We start from the raw sequence: 14,078 nt of genomic DNA, 5'->3' as shown, positions 1-14,078 counted from the left end.
AAGGGAGTCAAGCTATTCTCCAAAGCGCCTGAGGGCAGGACAAGAAGCAACGGATGGAAACTAATCAAGGAGAGAAGCAACCTAGAACTAAGGAGAAACTTCCTGACAGTTAGAACAATTAATCAGTGGAACAACCTGCCTCCAGAAGCGATGAATGCTCCAAGATTGGAAGTTTTTAAGAAGAGACTGGACAGCCATTTGTCCGAAATAGTGTAGGGTTTCCTGCCTGAGCAGGGGGTTGGACTCAATGACCTCCAAGGTCCCTTCCAACTTTATTATTATTATTATTATTATTATTATTATTATTATTATTATTATTATTATTATTATTATTATTAAAAGAGGATATAGGGTTTTAGAGGATATAGAGCAGACATGTCAAACCCAAGGCCTGTGGCCCAAATCTGGCCTGAAATTGGCCCATATTTGACTCACGGGGCTGCACCAGAGTTGGCGAGGGACTGGCCCTCATTTCCCCAGCCCAGCCCGGCTGAGCGCCATCCCAAGCACTCAGCACACACAGGAGGTAGCGAGCACGCAGGGGCCAATGGTGTCCGGCAGCAGCTGCAGCCTGCCTCCACAGCCAGCTGCCATCACTGGGCTGACCTTCTAAGAAGCAGGCAGAGGCAGGAGGGAGGCACGTGATGTGAGCATGCCAGATGCTCCTACTCCATCCCACTGACTGATTTTGCTTGTGGTCAGAGAGCAGGTTGCTGCTGATCATCTCCTTGACCCCCTCACAGGTCTTCCTCTTGGCCTGTGCATGGAATGCATTCACCTCATGCAACCGACGCATCTCAGCCCCACCACAGGCTGCCACCAAGGCCACTAGGAGCTCATGCAGGTCCATTAGGCATGCCCAGTCCCAGTAGGCAAAAGACAGCCACCCTGAGTGGGGAAAGACAGATTTCCATCAGCACCATGGCTGCCCAGACTCAGCCAGGATTGTGTGCCTCCCCTCCATCTCTGCATGGCCATGGCACTGATGGGATTCGGCTTTTCCTGCTTGGGGTGTTCATCTTTTGCCTGCTGGGCCTGGGTATGCCTAATGGACCTATATAAGCTGCTGGCAACCTCAGTGGTGGTGGTGGCCCTTAGCGGGGCCGAAATGTGTTGGTTGCACTAGGGGAATGCTGGTGGCCTTGGTGGCGGGGCCAAGGTGTGCCGAATGTGTGAGAGGAATGTGTTCCATGCACTGGCCAAGGGCAAGACCTGAGAATGATGAGAAGATCAGCGGTGACCTGCTCTCCAACCTCAAGCAAAAACAGATGGTGGGACAGAGTAGGTGTAGAATAGAAGCTGGAAGGGACCTTGGAGGTCTTCTAGTCCAGCCCCTGCTCAGGTAGGAGAACCTACACCATCTCAGACAAGTAACTGTCTAGCCTCTTTTTAAAAATCTACAGTGATGGAGCACCCACAATTTCTGGGGGCAAGTTAATAATAATAATAATAAAGTTGAAAGGGACCTTGGAGGTCATCAAGTCCAACCCCCTGCTCAGGCAGGAAACCACACACCATTTAGGACAAATGGCTGTCCAGTCTCTTCTTAAAAACTTCCAGTGTTGGAGCATTCACCACTTCTGGAGGCAGGTTGTTCCATTGGTTAATTGTTCTAACTGTCAGGAAGTTTCTCCTTAGTTCTAGGTTGCTTCTCTCCTTGATCAGTTTCCATCCATTGTTTCTTGTCCTGCCTTCAGGTGCCTTGGAGAATAGCTTGACTCCCTCTTCTTTGTGGCAGCCCCTGAGATATTGGAACACTGCTATCATGTCCCCCCTCGTCCTTCTCTTCGTTAAACTAGACATACCCAATTCCAGCAACTGTTCCTTATATATTGTTTGCATTTTTCATTTTGGTGATTGCAGAGGTTTTTTCTTCTTCTGTCGCTAATGTTATTGTGCTGCTCTTTTGATAGAAATATATAAGAAATATATATTTCCCTGTGTATAACATAAAACTAGGCAGGCTGGAGGCTGATTATTTAGTGTGTTGCTAACTGATCGAGTGGCAGAGATTTCATACAAAATAGCTTTGTTCTGTGTCTGAACTGATTAAATGTAAACAATTCTATTAAGTGAGCTGATGGTAAGTCCTAACTAGCCTTCTATAACTTGAAATATTTTGCCTTCTTTTCCCCTACTATTTCTTCTTCCCCCTGCCTCTCCTCTTAAACAAACACATTCCATTCTGTTTTATTTTGCTTTTTCTTTGTTAGAATTATCTGGAACAAAATAGTCTTAATTCCAACAAACTCTAGCAGGGTTTCAGTAAGTATTAGACTTCAGTTAGCATAGTCTTACATTTTCATAGAATTTTTATAAATTCTAGTATTACTTCTGTTCTGTTTTAGTTATCGGTCTAAGTTTATAACATTTAGATTATTTATTGTAAAATTTAATCATAATTTTGTAGGATTCTTTTGTTTTTTTAATTCATGAACTCTGCAATTTTATGTTAATAATTTTATCTTTACCTTATTTTATTCTGTAAATATTACTTTTTATTTGTATTTCTACTTTAGTGTAATTGTTATGTTATTAGCTCTGTGCTGGTCTATATCCAAAATAATAATAATAAATGTTACTGAAACTGTATGCTTTTAAACACTGCAAAAGAATAGACTATTAAACTCCAAGATTTTATTTTTGTTTTGGAGAGAATTAATATTATAATACTGAAAGATTTCTAACATGTTTAAATTTTAATTATGAGTAAATGATGCACAAATATGTAATGAAATAGAAATAAAAATATTTATGTCTATTATTATTAATAATATGGCTGTGTAGACAGCTAGATTGCTCCAGATGCTCTATAAATAATCCATTCTCTATTGAGTTGGTCCAAAGACAGCTCATCCTGGCTCCTTCCCAATACTGAAACATGATTTGGAAAAACAGAACTCTATCCTCTGTGGGAGGATTCTCCTCATATCATTAGAAAAAACAACCCTGCTCTCTTCAGGGATGATGTTTCTATTTTCTGCTCTTTAATTGTGAAAAGGCCTTTTTCCAGGAATGTGTAAGGACCCACCTCAGCTAAGCCACCCAAGAAAGCAGAACTCTTGAAACAGGCATTGTTTCAAAAGGAACTTTTATTAGGGGGTAGGGACAGCAGGGAAATCAAGGCGAGATCTGAGAGAAAAACCCGCGAAGCAATATATTAAAAGTACCATTCAATACTCCTCCCTCCAGTGTCCCAGTGTTCATTTGAATCCCAGCCAATCCACAGGTGGCATCATGTTTTGGTAACTGGTCTTTTCGGCGGGCTCTTCAAGGTCTCTCTCACTTTCGATTTCTTCTGGCTCCAAGCATAAACGTCTCTCAGATAAGGATGAGATATTCCATCCCCTGGGGGAAGGGCAACAAAGCAGAAAGTGCAAAGCATCCCCAAAGCTCCCCCCTCCCAATAGAATTGCAGGCAACAAAGAAAGTTACGAAGCTAAAATAAATGAGGAAACATTTCTTTGGGGCCTGACATTCGGACCCACTAGAAAAATGGGAATTCCACCTGTAAAAGAAAGGGAAAAGGGAGGAAAACAAATAAAATAGTCACATCAATCAGGCTTGTCAGGATACTTTGCATGAAATCATTTAAGTAGCTTGGGAACTCTAACATGCTTTTTATACACCCATTCATTTTGTGCACAGGGGAGGTTTTTCGAAGCTACTAAGTATTGGGTGGAACCATGTGTTTTGAAGAATCAAGAATTTCACTTACTTCAAAATGTTGTTCTCCCTCCACCGACACTGGCATAGGCATGGGAGAGGCTGGAGGTCTAATGGTAGATATAATCTCAGGTTTGAGTAAACTACAATGAAAGACAGGATGGCTCTATCTTAGGCTCTTAGGGAGCTCTAGTTCCACCGTCACTGGGATAATAATGCACTTAATAGGAAAAGGTCCTACAAATTTAGGCCCCAACTTCTTAGAAAGCTGCAATGATTGTAAGTATTTAGTAGATAGATAAACTTTATCTCCAGTCCTAAAAGGGTTTTGCTCTATCCTCTTTTTATCTGCTTGGGCTTTATAAGCATTTCTGGTCTCATCTAGTGCTTTACGCACTACCAGCCAGGTGTTTTGTAGTTATTTGATCCATTTTTGCAAAGAAGGGATGTCAGGTTCCTTAAAGCAAGGCTTTTCAACCAGTGGTACGGGTACTACCTATAGTACATTGGCACCTAGCTGAGCCCGGACACCCCTGCAGCTCCAGCCATCTCTCGCTCAGGCTTGTACAGTGCTGCCACCGGTTCACCTCATTCCCCTCCCCTGCTACCATGTTTCTAGGATGATCGCGTACCACCTGCTAGGTGCCAATGTACCACAGGTGGTACCCGTATCACTGGTTGAAAAGCCCTGTGCTAGAGCAATATCTCTGCTCCAGCTCTCCAGTGTGCCCTCTTCCATATCGCCGGTAAGAAGGGGCATGTCGATTGTGACCCACCTTGGTAGGGCATCTGCCTCTCTAGGTTGGGCACTATGCAGATCTTGTCTTATGTAAGAACCTGCCTCAAACAAACATCATGACAACATAGCAACAACGGTGCATTGGAAAATCTTCTAGAAATACCATTTATTTTATTTTATTTATTTATTTATTTATTTATTTATTTATTTATTTATTTATTAAATTTATATACCGCCCTATCTCCCTTGCGGGACTCAGGGCGGTGAACAAGCGATACTAAAAACCACGAATAAATAAATAGTTTCTGTTTTAAAATCGAATTGAATAATAGGCCTGTTCTAAAAACACACCCATACAAAACCCCCCACTGAAACACAATCCAAACTACGCCAGGCCAGCCGCACGGAATAGATGGGCCTTCAGGGCTCGGCGAAAAAGGCGCAGGTCCGCAACTGTATGTAGGTCGAGGGGTAGGTCATTCCAGAGGGCAGGAGCTGCCACAGAGAAGGCTCTCCCCCTGGGGGTCGCCAGCCGGCATTGTCTGGCCGACGGCACTCTAAGAAGGCCCTCTCTGTGGGAGCGGACTGGTCGAAGGGAGGTGTTTGGTAGGAGGCGGTCTTGCAAATACCTAGGTCCATTGCCATGGAACGCTTTAAAAGTTGTTACTAACACCTTGAAGCGCACCCGGAAGGCCACCGGCAGCCAGTGCAGCTCGCGCAGGAGAGGTGTTACATGGGAGCATCTAGAGGCCCCCAAAAACCCCCGCGCAGCCGCATTCTGAACTAGCTGGAGCCTCCGGGTGCACCTCAAGGGGAGCCCCATGTAGAGAGCATTGCAATAGTCCAGGTGGGAAACAACGAGGGCTTGAGTGACTGTGCGTAGGGCGTCCCGATCCAGAAAGGGGCGCAACTGGCGTACCAGGTGAGCCTGATGAAAAGCCCCCCCTGGCCACAGCCGTCACATGATCGTCTAAAGACAGCCGAGCATCCAGGAGGACGCCCAGGTTGCGAGCCCTCTCCGCGGGGGCTAATGACTCGCCCCCGATAGCCAGAGATGGAACCAACTGGCTATGATGTGACGCCGGAAACCACAGCCACTCGGTCTTGGACGGGTTGAGACGAAGCCTGTTCCTCCCCATCCAGACTCGCACGGNGATGTACAGCTGGGTGTCATCTGCGTACTGATGAAACTCCACCCCAAAACCACGGATGATCTCACCCAGTGGCTTCATATAAATGTTGAACAGGAGAGGCGAGAGGACCGACCCCTGTGGTACCCCACAAGTGAGGCGCCTCGAGGTTGACCTCTGCCCCCCTGCCAACACAAATTGCGTCCGGTCCGAGAGGTAGGAGAACCACCGTAAAACGATGCTCCCCAACCCCAACCCCCATAACCGGTGCAACAAGATACCATGGTCGATGGTATCAAAAGCCGCTGAGAGGTCTAACAGGACCAGGATAGAGGAACAGCCCCTATCCCGAGCCCTCCAGAGATCATCAATCAATGCGACCAATGCCGTTTCCATGCTGTGCCCAGGCCGGAAGCCGGACTGGCGCAAGTCTAGATAGACAGTTTCTTCCAGGTGCTGAGGGAACTGTCGTGCCACCACACTCTCAACAACCTTCGCAAGAAAGCGAAGGTTGGAGACAGGCCGGTAGTTGGCCAAAGTAGCCGGGTCCAGGGAGGGCTTCTTGAGGAGGGGTCTCACCACAGCCTCTTTCAAGGCAGCCGGCAAGAACCCCTCACTCAAAGAAGCGTTGACAATTTCCTGGAGCCAGCCTCGTGTAACCTCCCAGGAGGCCAGTACCAGCCAGGAGGGACACGGGTCCAGTAAACATGTGGTGGTGTTCAGCCATCCCAGCATTCTGTCCATGTCCTCGGGGGTCACAGGATCAAACTCTTCCCATAAAATGGACTCAAGACCTGCCTCCATTGGCCCGCCTGAACTAGTCCAATCGGAGGCTAACCCGGCCCGGATCCGATTGATTTTGTCATGCAGGTAACACCCAAATTCCTCTGCCCAACCCTGCAAAGGGACATCCCGGACCCTCTGATGAAGGAGGGAGCGGGACACCCTAAACAGGGCGGCAGATCGATTACCTGCAGACGCGATAAGAGCGGAGAAATAGTTGCGTTTCGCCACTCTTATCGCTACTAGGTAAGTCCTCAAATGGGACTTTACCAATTTCCGATCGGATTCGGAGCGGATGGCCCTCCAATTACTCTCTAGGCATCTCTTCCGATGCTTCATCACCCTCAGCTCCTCGGAAAACCAAGGAGCCAAGGTAGACCGGCATCGGGTGAGGGGCCGCAAAGGCACGACCCGGTCCAGGGCCCCCGTGGCCGCACCATTCCAGGCGGCCACCAGGTCCTCAGTCGAGCCGCGGGTCAAGGTCTCAGGTATTGGCCCAAGCTCCGTCTGGAACCTCTCAGGGTCCATCAGGCGCCTGGGGCGGAACCATTTTGTCACTTCTGGTTCCGCCTCCCCGCGGTGGGGCGTAGCGGTAGGAAAGGACAGCCGAAGGAGAGAGTGATCTGACCATGACAGGGGCTCAACGACCATTTCCCCTAAACCATGATCACTCAACCACTGGCCGGAGGCAAAAACTAAGTCCAGTGTGTGTTCCCCGGTGTGGGTAGGAACATCAACTAATTTGGTCAGGTCCAAGTAAGAACTTATCTGCAAGTAAGAACTGTTGGGATTATAAAATAAACAAAGTAATAGAAAATGAAGAAGTTAAAATGCTCTGGGCCTTTGGAATTCAAACAGACAGGCAGTCTAAACTGACCAACCATAATAATAATGTCTCGCTACTTATTCCCCTCCATGTAACTCTAAACTTCTTACTAGGCCTCTGTGAGTGTTATATCAAAATATATTTTATTCATTATATTGCTTCCATCTTCCCTTAAAACATTAAGAGAATCCACAATGATCTGAGAATCAGTGTCTCCACTAGACAATTGACAGTCAAGTTGAAATTAAATTAATCAAGTAAAAATAGTGAACAGGGGGAAATCCTTTAGTCAAACTTCCTCAAACCTCCAAATAAGTTACCCAGACCTAATCTACACATCAAAGGATAAGGTCTGCAAACACAATAGAGTTGATTAAATTAAGTCTCCTAGTGGAACTGCATGTTCACAAGAATACACACCTATACATATACCCCTCAAGTGTCACCATAGAATCAGCTGTCTGAATCTCATTTTTATTTATTCTTGCGTGGGCTTGGCTCAAATTGGAACCCCAAATTATTCTTCTGACATAATATATTACAGCCCATTTCTGAATCTTTGAGGGAATATAATTTTATTTCACACAATAAACATGGACACATATTAATCTTTCTGCTTTCACTTCTTTATCTGAAGTAGCTGTCAAGCAAAGAATTAACTGGCTAATGTTTACAACTACTCTGCCAATAATATGAAAGAAATAGGAAAGGATTGTAATACAACACTTCAATAATTCCTAATATTTAATTCAACATCAATATTTCATGTATCAATATTATTTTATTTTATGACCTAGCTAAATTTTATGCTATATTTCCATTTTATGGAGATAAAATCCCTTAAAGGAAATCACAAATGGCTTTGTGATAAAACTGACAGATGACCTTTCTCCCACTTACTTAGAACATTTACAGTGCTGTGGATCTATAGGTCTGCTCAACTAATCAGGATTAAAAAGAAGGAAAAAAATAGGCATTAACCTCAAAATGCTGTGCAGAATGATTGTGTCTGAGGAGTATGACACAATTTCTCTGGTCAATGAACACTGAGGACAGCCTTCAAAATAAACTGTAAAATGACCATGACCTAAAACCTGTATGGCCCAGAGAGGGATGGGGCAAACAAATGAATTTAGCACCCAAGACACAGTGCCTCCTATATTAGGCTATTACATGTCTGTTTGATCCCCAAACTGTTAAAAATCTCACTATCAACAAGACATCTCTAAAATTGGACTGCTTTTTCATTTTTTCCATCACAAGTTTCCACTCCAGTCCTTTGTTGTTGTTGTTTTGCCTTTGACCCAGTTAAGTAGCACCAATGGACACAGGAAGGATAAGGACTATCCCAGGCATATAAGTATGTTCAGCCCCACATTCACAAGTTAATAATATGAAGAGGACATTGAGTTTTGTGCTGGGGGATGGGCAATAATCAAAATTGATTTAATTGTAATTAAATACAGGTAGTTCTCGACTAACAACCTGTTTAGTGACTATTCAAATGATAAGAGAGATTGGGAATATTATTCAAATTTGTCAAATCAATGTCAAGGGTCTCAGCAGATTCAAGAGCCAATACATTTCCCAAGTTTTATTGGACAGTAACACAGATATGGACATTCTCCAAGAAATGCACAAAGAAAATGAATAGCAAATCAGAAGAGGCAAGATTCATAGTTACGACCTATTGGGAGCCATCTACCACTGTAGCCACTGTAGGTGGCTACATGTTAGAAGGAATATAGATAATACCTCTACAAACAACAATATACAATATACAAAACTAAGTCATCTAACAATATCACTATCTAATAATAGTGAACGTCTATAAACCATCTCTGACAGCATGGCCACAGCATGTTCTGAATATCAAGCCGCATCTAACAATCTATGTTGGCAACTTCAATAGCCATCATATTAATTGGAAATCACATTCTATTGATGACAATGGCAAACAATCATCCAACTGGACCACAACAAACAAAGTCCAACTGATTTTTGATGCTAAAGACAAGGGCATATTTAAGGTGGTGGCATGGAGCTGCAAAATCAATCCAGATGTGTGCTTCATTAGAGAAGGTCCAAACTCGCAACCAGTCCCCATAAACAGGAAAATAATAGATATATTCCGATACACAGATGGAACTTTCAAAAAGCCAAATGGCCCAAATTTGCTGAAAATCCTAATAAAATTATACAATGAATTCCACCTATCAGCACTATCATAGGTTCATGAAGGCAATAATTGCCTTGGCAAAAAGACATCTACCTCAAAGATTTAGAAAAGAGTATATCCAGGTTGGAATGAAGAGACTGAAGGACTTTAGCAGACCTTCTTTCAGAGTGGCAATCCAGAGATAGCTGATGATGTCTTACACAGCTTGGATGAAGCTTGACATAAGGGGGAACAATACACAGAATCACTAATATTCAGCAAAACTTGCAGCCTATTAAAGAAATTGGGTGGAGCTAGACCACTCGCACAACAAACATCCAATGTAGCTCCTGACCAGATAGCCTCCCAAGTTGTATCTCTCTCCAAAACTCCAAGGGTGAAAGGACACTCCATTCTCATGAGGAAAGTGCTTTCAGCTTTTTGGTGGTCAGGCTGAAAGCTTTCTGGGTATTATTGTCCCTTCTCTATAAAAAAATTTGGCACTGCCATTGGTAGTCTGAAATGTGGTAAAGCAGGATGGCATTCATCCTGAATTCCTGATAAACTCTAGGAGGTGCACATAGAATTAGATTGATAAATTCCTATCAAAAATAGTTTCTAACAGCTGACTCCCATCAGAATTCAAAAAAGCTAAAATAATATCACTTCTAAAATCTGACAAACTACAAGGCAGAGTTGAAAACTACTACCAATTGCCTTTTTGAGCTCCTGCTACAAACTCCTGGAAAGATTAATTATAAGCAGGATAGTCCCATAATAGATGAACATCTGCCTGTGGAACAAGAAAAATTGGTCTAGGGGGTGGAGCCAGCTGTCAAGAAGAATGGGTGTGCTGGACGATTCTCCGGAGCGTCTGCCCTCGTTTCTGACCACCTGACAGACCTTTTGAGGTCCCTGGTTCCCTGGAGGGAGACCGGGAACAATAAGGCGTCCTGAGGAGCGGTCCTTGACGTCGGTTGGGACTTGTGAACTCAGGCGAAGCCTTGGTAAGTTGAGCGGAGGAAGAAGCCGGCCGTCAATGGCGGCCGTGAAGAAATGACAGCTGTCAGCTGGCCGAAGCATAGCAGTGGCATAGCTGGATGGAGACGTGACAGCTCCAGTTAAATGTAACCTGACAACTGAACAGAAGGGCTCCGGTGTAAGAATGCTCCAGAGGACTCCGAGAGAAACTTGAAGATTTTGAATGCCCACAAGAGGGGAGGAGGGATTTTTCCCTGCTCCTGGAAAAGCGGTGAAAAGGAAGACTTGGGCTTAATAAGTTTGCCTATACAGGGGAAACATTACGCTGGCTGGATTCAAGGAGAAGAGGAATCTCTTTTTTCTTTCTTTACTTCAAGGAAGGAAAGTTTGACTTTGAAAGGCGAGCTTGTTACAAGTCACAGAGTGAAAGTTTGGAAGAAATTAAGGAGGTAGACATTTTGAAATAACATAGTCAGATTGAACATCAGAGACAAAGAGACACCTGCTGGCTGAATTGAGAATAGCCACAAGAGGGGAAAAAAACAGGGAAAGTGATTGCTGAATGTATCTAGTCTCGCCTGGAAAGGTTAAATAGTCATCTGTGCAGAAACTCTTGATTTTAAGTGAGAACTCTGTTACTCTGGAAAATATTACAGAAGCTGTAAATAAGTGGGGAGGCTGGTTTGGAGAATTGAGAAAAATGTGTAGTATCCCCAATCTTATAAGGGTTGGAATAGGCAGGAAACAGACAACACAGACTACATTGTTAGAACCAAGCCCTGCCAGGCAAAGATCGTTAGAAGAAATGACTCAAAGAGATAGGACGAGTTCATTTAGAGACTTGCAACAAATGTTGCAAGCAATGCAAGAAATAATGTGCAAAAATCATGAAGATTTTAAAAAAGAAATAGGAGAAGTAAGGAATGATACAGGGGAATTTAAGGACAAAATTAGTTCAATGGATGGGAAATTTGAATTTTTCCATTAGTAGATGATGAAAAATGAACAAAAATTGTTGGAAATGGAGGAAAGGATGGATAGAGAAGAGCAGAGAGTAGATGAAATGAATGAAAGACTAGTTCAGGCTAACAAAGAATTAGAATCTACAGTGATTTCCCTGGGACTTGAGAAAGCCGCTCACTACCTATGGTTTCAAAATGTATGTGAGATGAAAGGTGAAGACCTTCCAGTAATAATGTCAGATATAGTAGCGAGGGCCTTGGGGTCCAGCAGAGAAGAGATGGCTAGCGAGATAGATGAGACCTATAGAATACATACAAACTATGCAAGACGGCACAATCTTCCCAGAGAAGTACATGTTAAATGTATTAAAAAATCAATTAGAGATGAAATACTATTCCGGGCTAGAGATGATGCTCTGGAGTACTGAGGTAGACAACTGATTGTTCTCAAACAAGTACCTAAAAGAGTGAGAGATCTGAGAAGACCCTACCAACAAATAACTCTCAAATTGACGAGAAAAAATATCAACTTTAGATGGTTGACCCCGGAAGGGATTCTTGTTACATGGCAGGAGAAAAGGTTCTGTCTAGACTCAATGGATAAAGCAGAGGAGTTTTATAGGAAAAACTTTGGTAGTGAGGAAGATTTAGTTGAAAGAGAGGCAAGACAGGAAGGAGAAATACCAGCCCAGGCTGTTGAAGGAAAGGAAATGCACCTTAAAGGAAAGCGGGTTGAGATTAGAGAGGATATAGACAATGGGAAAAACAAAGGGAAATATGATGAGGATAGACCTAAAGATATTAAAGAGGCCAGACTGACAAGATCAATAGTGGAAAAAGGAAAGGATCTACAACCTCAAGAGTCTAGGCCGACAATAATAACTAGATCTAAACATAGATAAGGAGGGGAAAAAGGTGTTGAATCCATATCCATTAATGTTAATGGTCTCAACTCTCCAATAAAAAGGAAAAAGTTCTTAAATAAACTCAGTAAGATGAACTTAGATATAATTATGCTACAAGAAGTCCATATAAAAAAACAATATCAATATTTATTAAGCTGCCCTAAATTGGGGAACATGTTTACGGCACTTTCAAAATACAAGAAAGGAGGAGTTGTAGCATATATTAAACAGGAAATTTTGGCAAAGCAAATTTATAAAGACGAAGAGGGTAGAATTTTAATCGTGGAAATAATTTTGAATAAAATGAAAATTCTTCTTGTGGGAATCTATGCCCCGAATGAGGGGCAGAAACAATTTTACAAAAAACTACACATTATTACTCAATTGGAATATGATAAAATATGTATAATGGGAGACTATAATGCAATCTTGGATAGACACCTAGATTATTAATGTGGGAAGAATAGAAAAAGAACTAGAGGCACAATACCTGATACATTCCTAAAAATGGCTGATGAGCTTAATATCCAGGATACTTGGAGAGAGAGGAATCTAGGGAAAAACAGTTTATCTTCTACTCTGGACGTCATCAATCATGGTCCAGAATTGATATGGTGTGGATGTCAGCAGACTTAAATTTAGAGGTAGAGGATATTGTAATTGATACAAACTCCTGGGCTGACCATAATCCAATTAGAATTAGATGGAAAGGGCAAAAAAGAATGAGGAGATGGACCTTGAAAAGGGCAATCCTAAAACATAAGGAATTTAAATTGAAATTGGAAGAACAAATGGACCTGTTTTTCGAGACAAATAAAAAGGAAGATACGAACTGCCAAAACGTATGGGATACAGCCAAAGCGTACAGTATATGAGAGGCGCTGCAATTTCCTATATGGCCAGGGAAAACAAAATTAAAACACAATGACTAAGACATTTAGAAGAAGAATTAAGTAGAGTTGAGGAAGATTTACAAAAGGAACCACAAAGACGTGAGTTGAAACAGCAGATAGATCTAATTAAACATAAGATGAACATTATTGGGAAGGAAAAGCTAGGACAGCAGATAAAACGTACTAAACAAAAATTCTTTTGAAAACGCCAATAAACTGGGGAGATGGCTGGCCTATAAAATTAAAAACACAATAACAAACAGAGGATCACTAAACTTTGCAACGCAGAAGGTGACATGGTGTATCAGAACGAAAAAAAGAAATTAGTGGCATATGAGTTCTATAAGAACTTATATAAAGATGATGAATGGAGAAATAATGATGACATTGTACAGTATTTGCAAACAGCTGACTTACCGAAAGTTCCAAAAGAATTTAAAACTTTGTTGAACAAAGAGATAACACCTTTGGAACTTTCAGAAGCAATTAAGAAACAAAAAAACAATAAAGCACCTGGGCCAGATGGTCTACCTGTAGAAGTGTATAAAATCATACAAGAACTTTTAAGCCCAATAATGTTGGAACTATTTAATGAAGTCTTAACAAAAGCTAAAATACCGGCTTCATGGGAAGAAGCTCTCCTTACTCTGATTCCTAAGGAAAATGCAGACCTGGCACATATTAAAAACTATAGACCCATTGTTGTGGCTCCGTCTTGTGAGCCCCTCTTATCGGAGGAAGAAGGCTCCGAACATGAAGGAGAGGAGATGGCCAGGCCTCCCTCTCCAGGACCCTCCTCTTTGGCAATGCCTCAGGTGTCTCCCGATGGAGAAGAGATTGACCAGGAGCCAGGTGTTTCTGAGATTGGCCAGGAGCCAGGTGTTTCAGATAGTGATGAAGATACGTTGTGGCTGGATCCACGCCAGCGTAGGCGCGACAAGCGTGCGCAGCAGAAAAGGAGACGTGCCAGAGATTAAGCTGAGTCACTGGACCACACCCCACAGGCTATAAAAGGGAGGTGGTGGCCATTTGGAC

General features: G+C 42.9%; 1 protein-coding gene across 1 annotated transcript in view; it reads right to left on the bottom strand.

The window, feature by feature from the left end:
• Positions 1-850, bottom strand: part of LOC107287849 (ribonuclease H1-like) — a 31,403-nt gene extending 30,553 nt beyond the window's left edge. The window contains 1 exon segment of the mRNA XM_015816401.1: positions 684-850. Within this exon segment, the coding sequence (XP_015671887.1) occupies positions 684-850 (167 nt within the window).
• Positions 851-14,078: the final 13,228 nt, after the last annotated feature.

Source organism: Protobothrops mucrosquamatus, unplaced genomic scaffold, assembly GCF_001527695.2.
Source record: "Protobothrops mucrosquamatus isolate PMUCROS unplaced genomic scaffold, P.Mucros_1.0 scaffold447, whole genome shotgun sequence".
Classification (NCBI taxonomy): Eukaryota; Metazoa; Chordata; class Lepidosauria; order Squamata; family Viperidae; genus Protobothrops; species Protobothrops mucrosquamatus.
The sequence above is the reverse complement of the archived record's forward strand: the minus strand, read 5'-3'. Positions and strand labels throughout refer to the sequence as shown.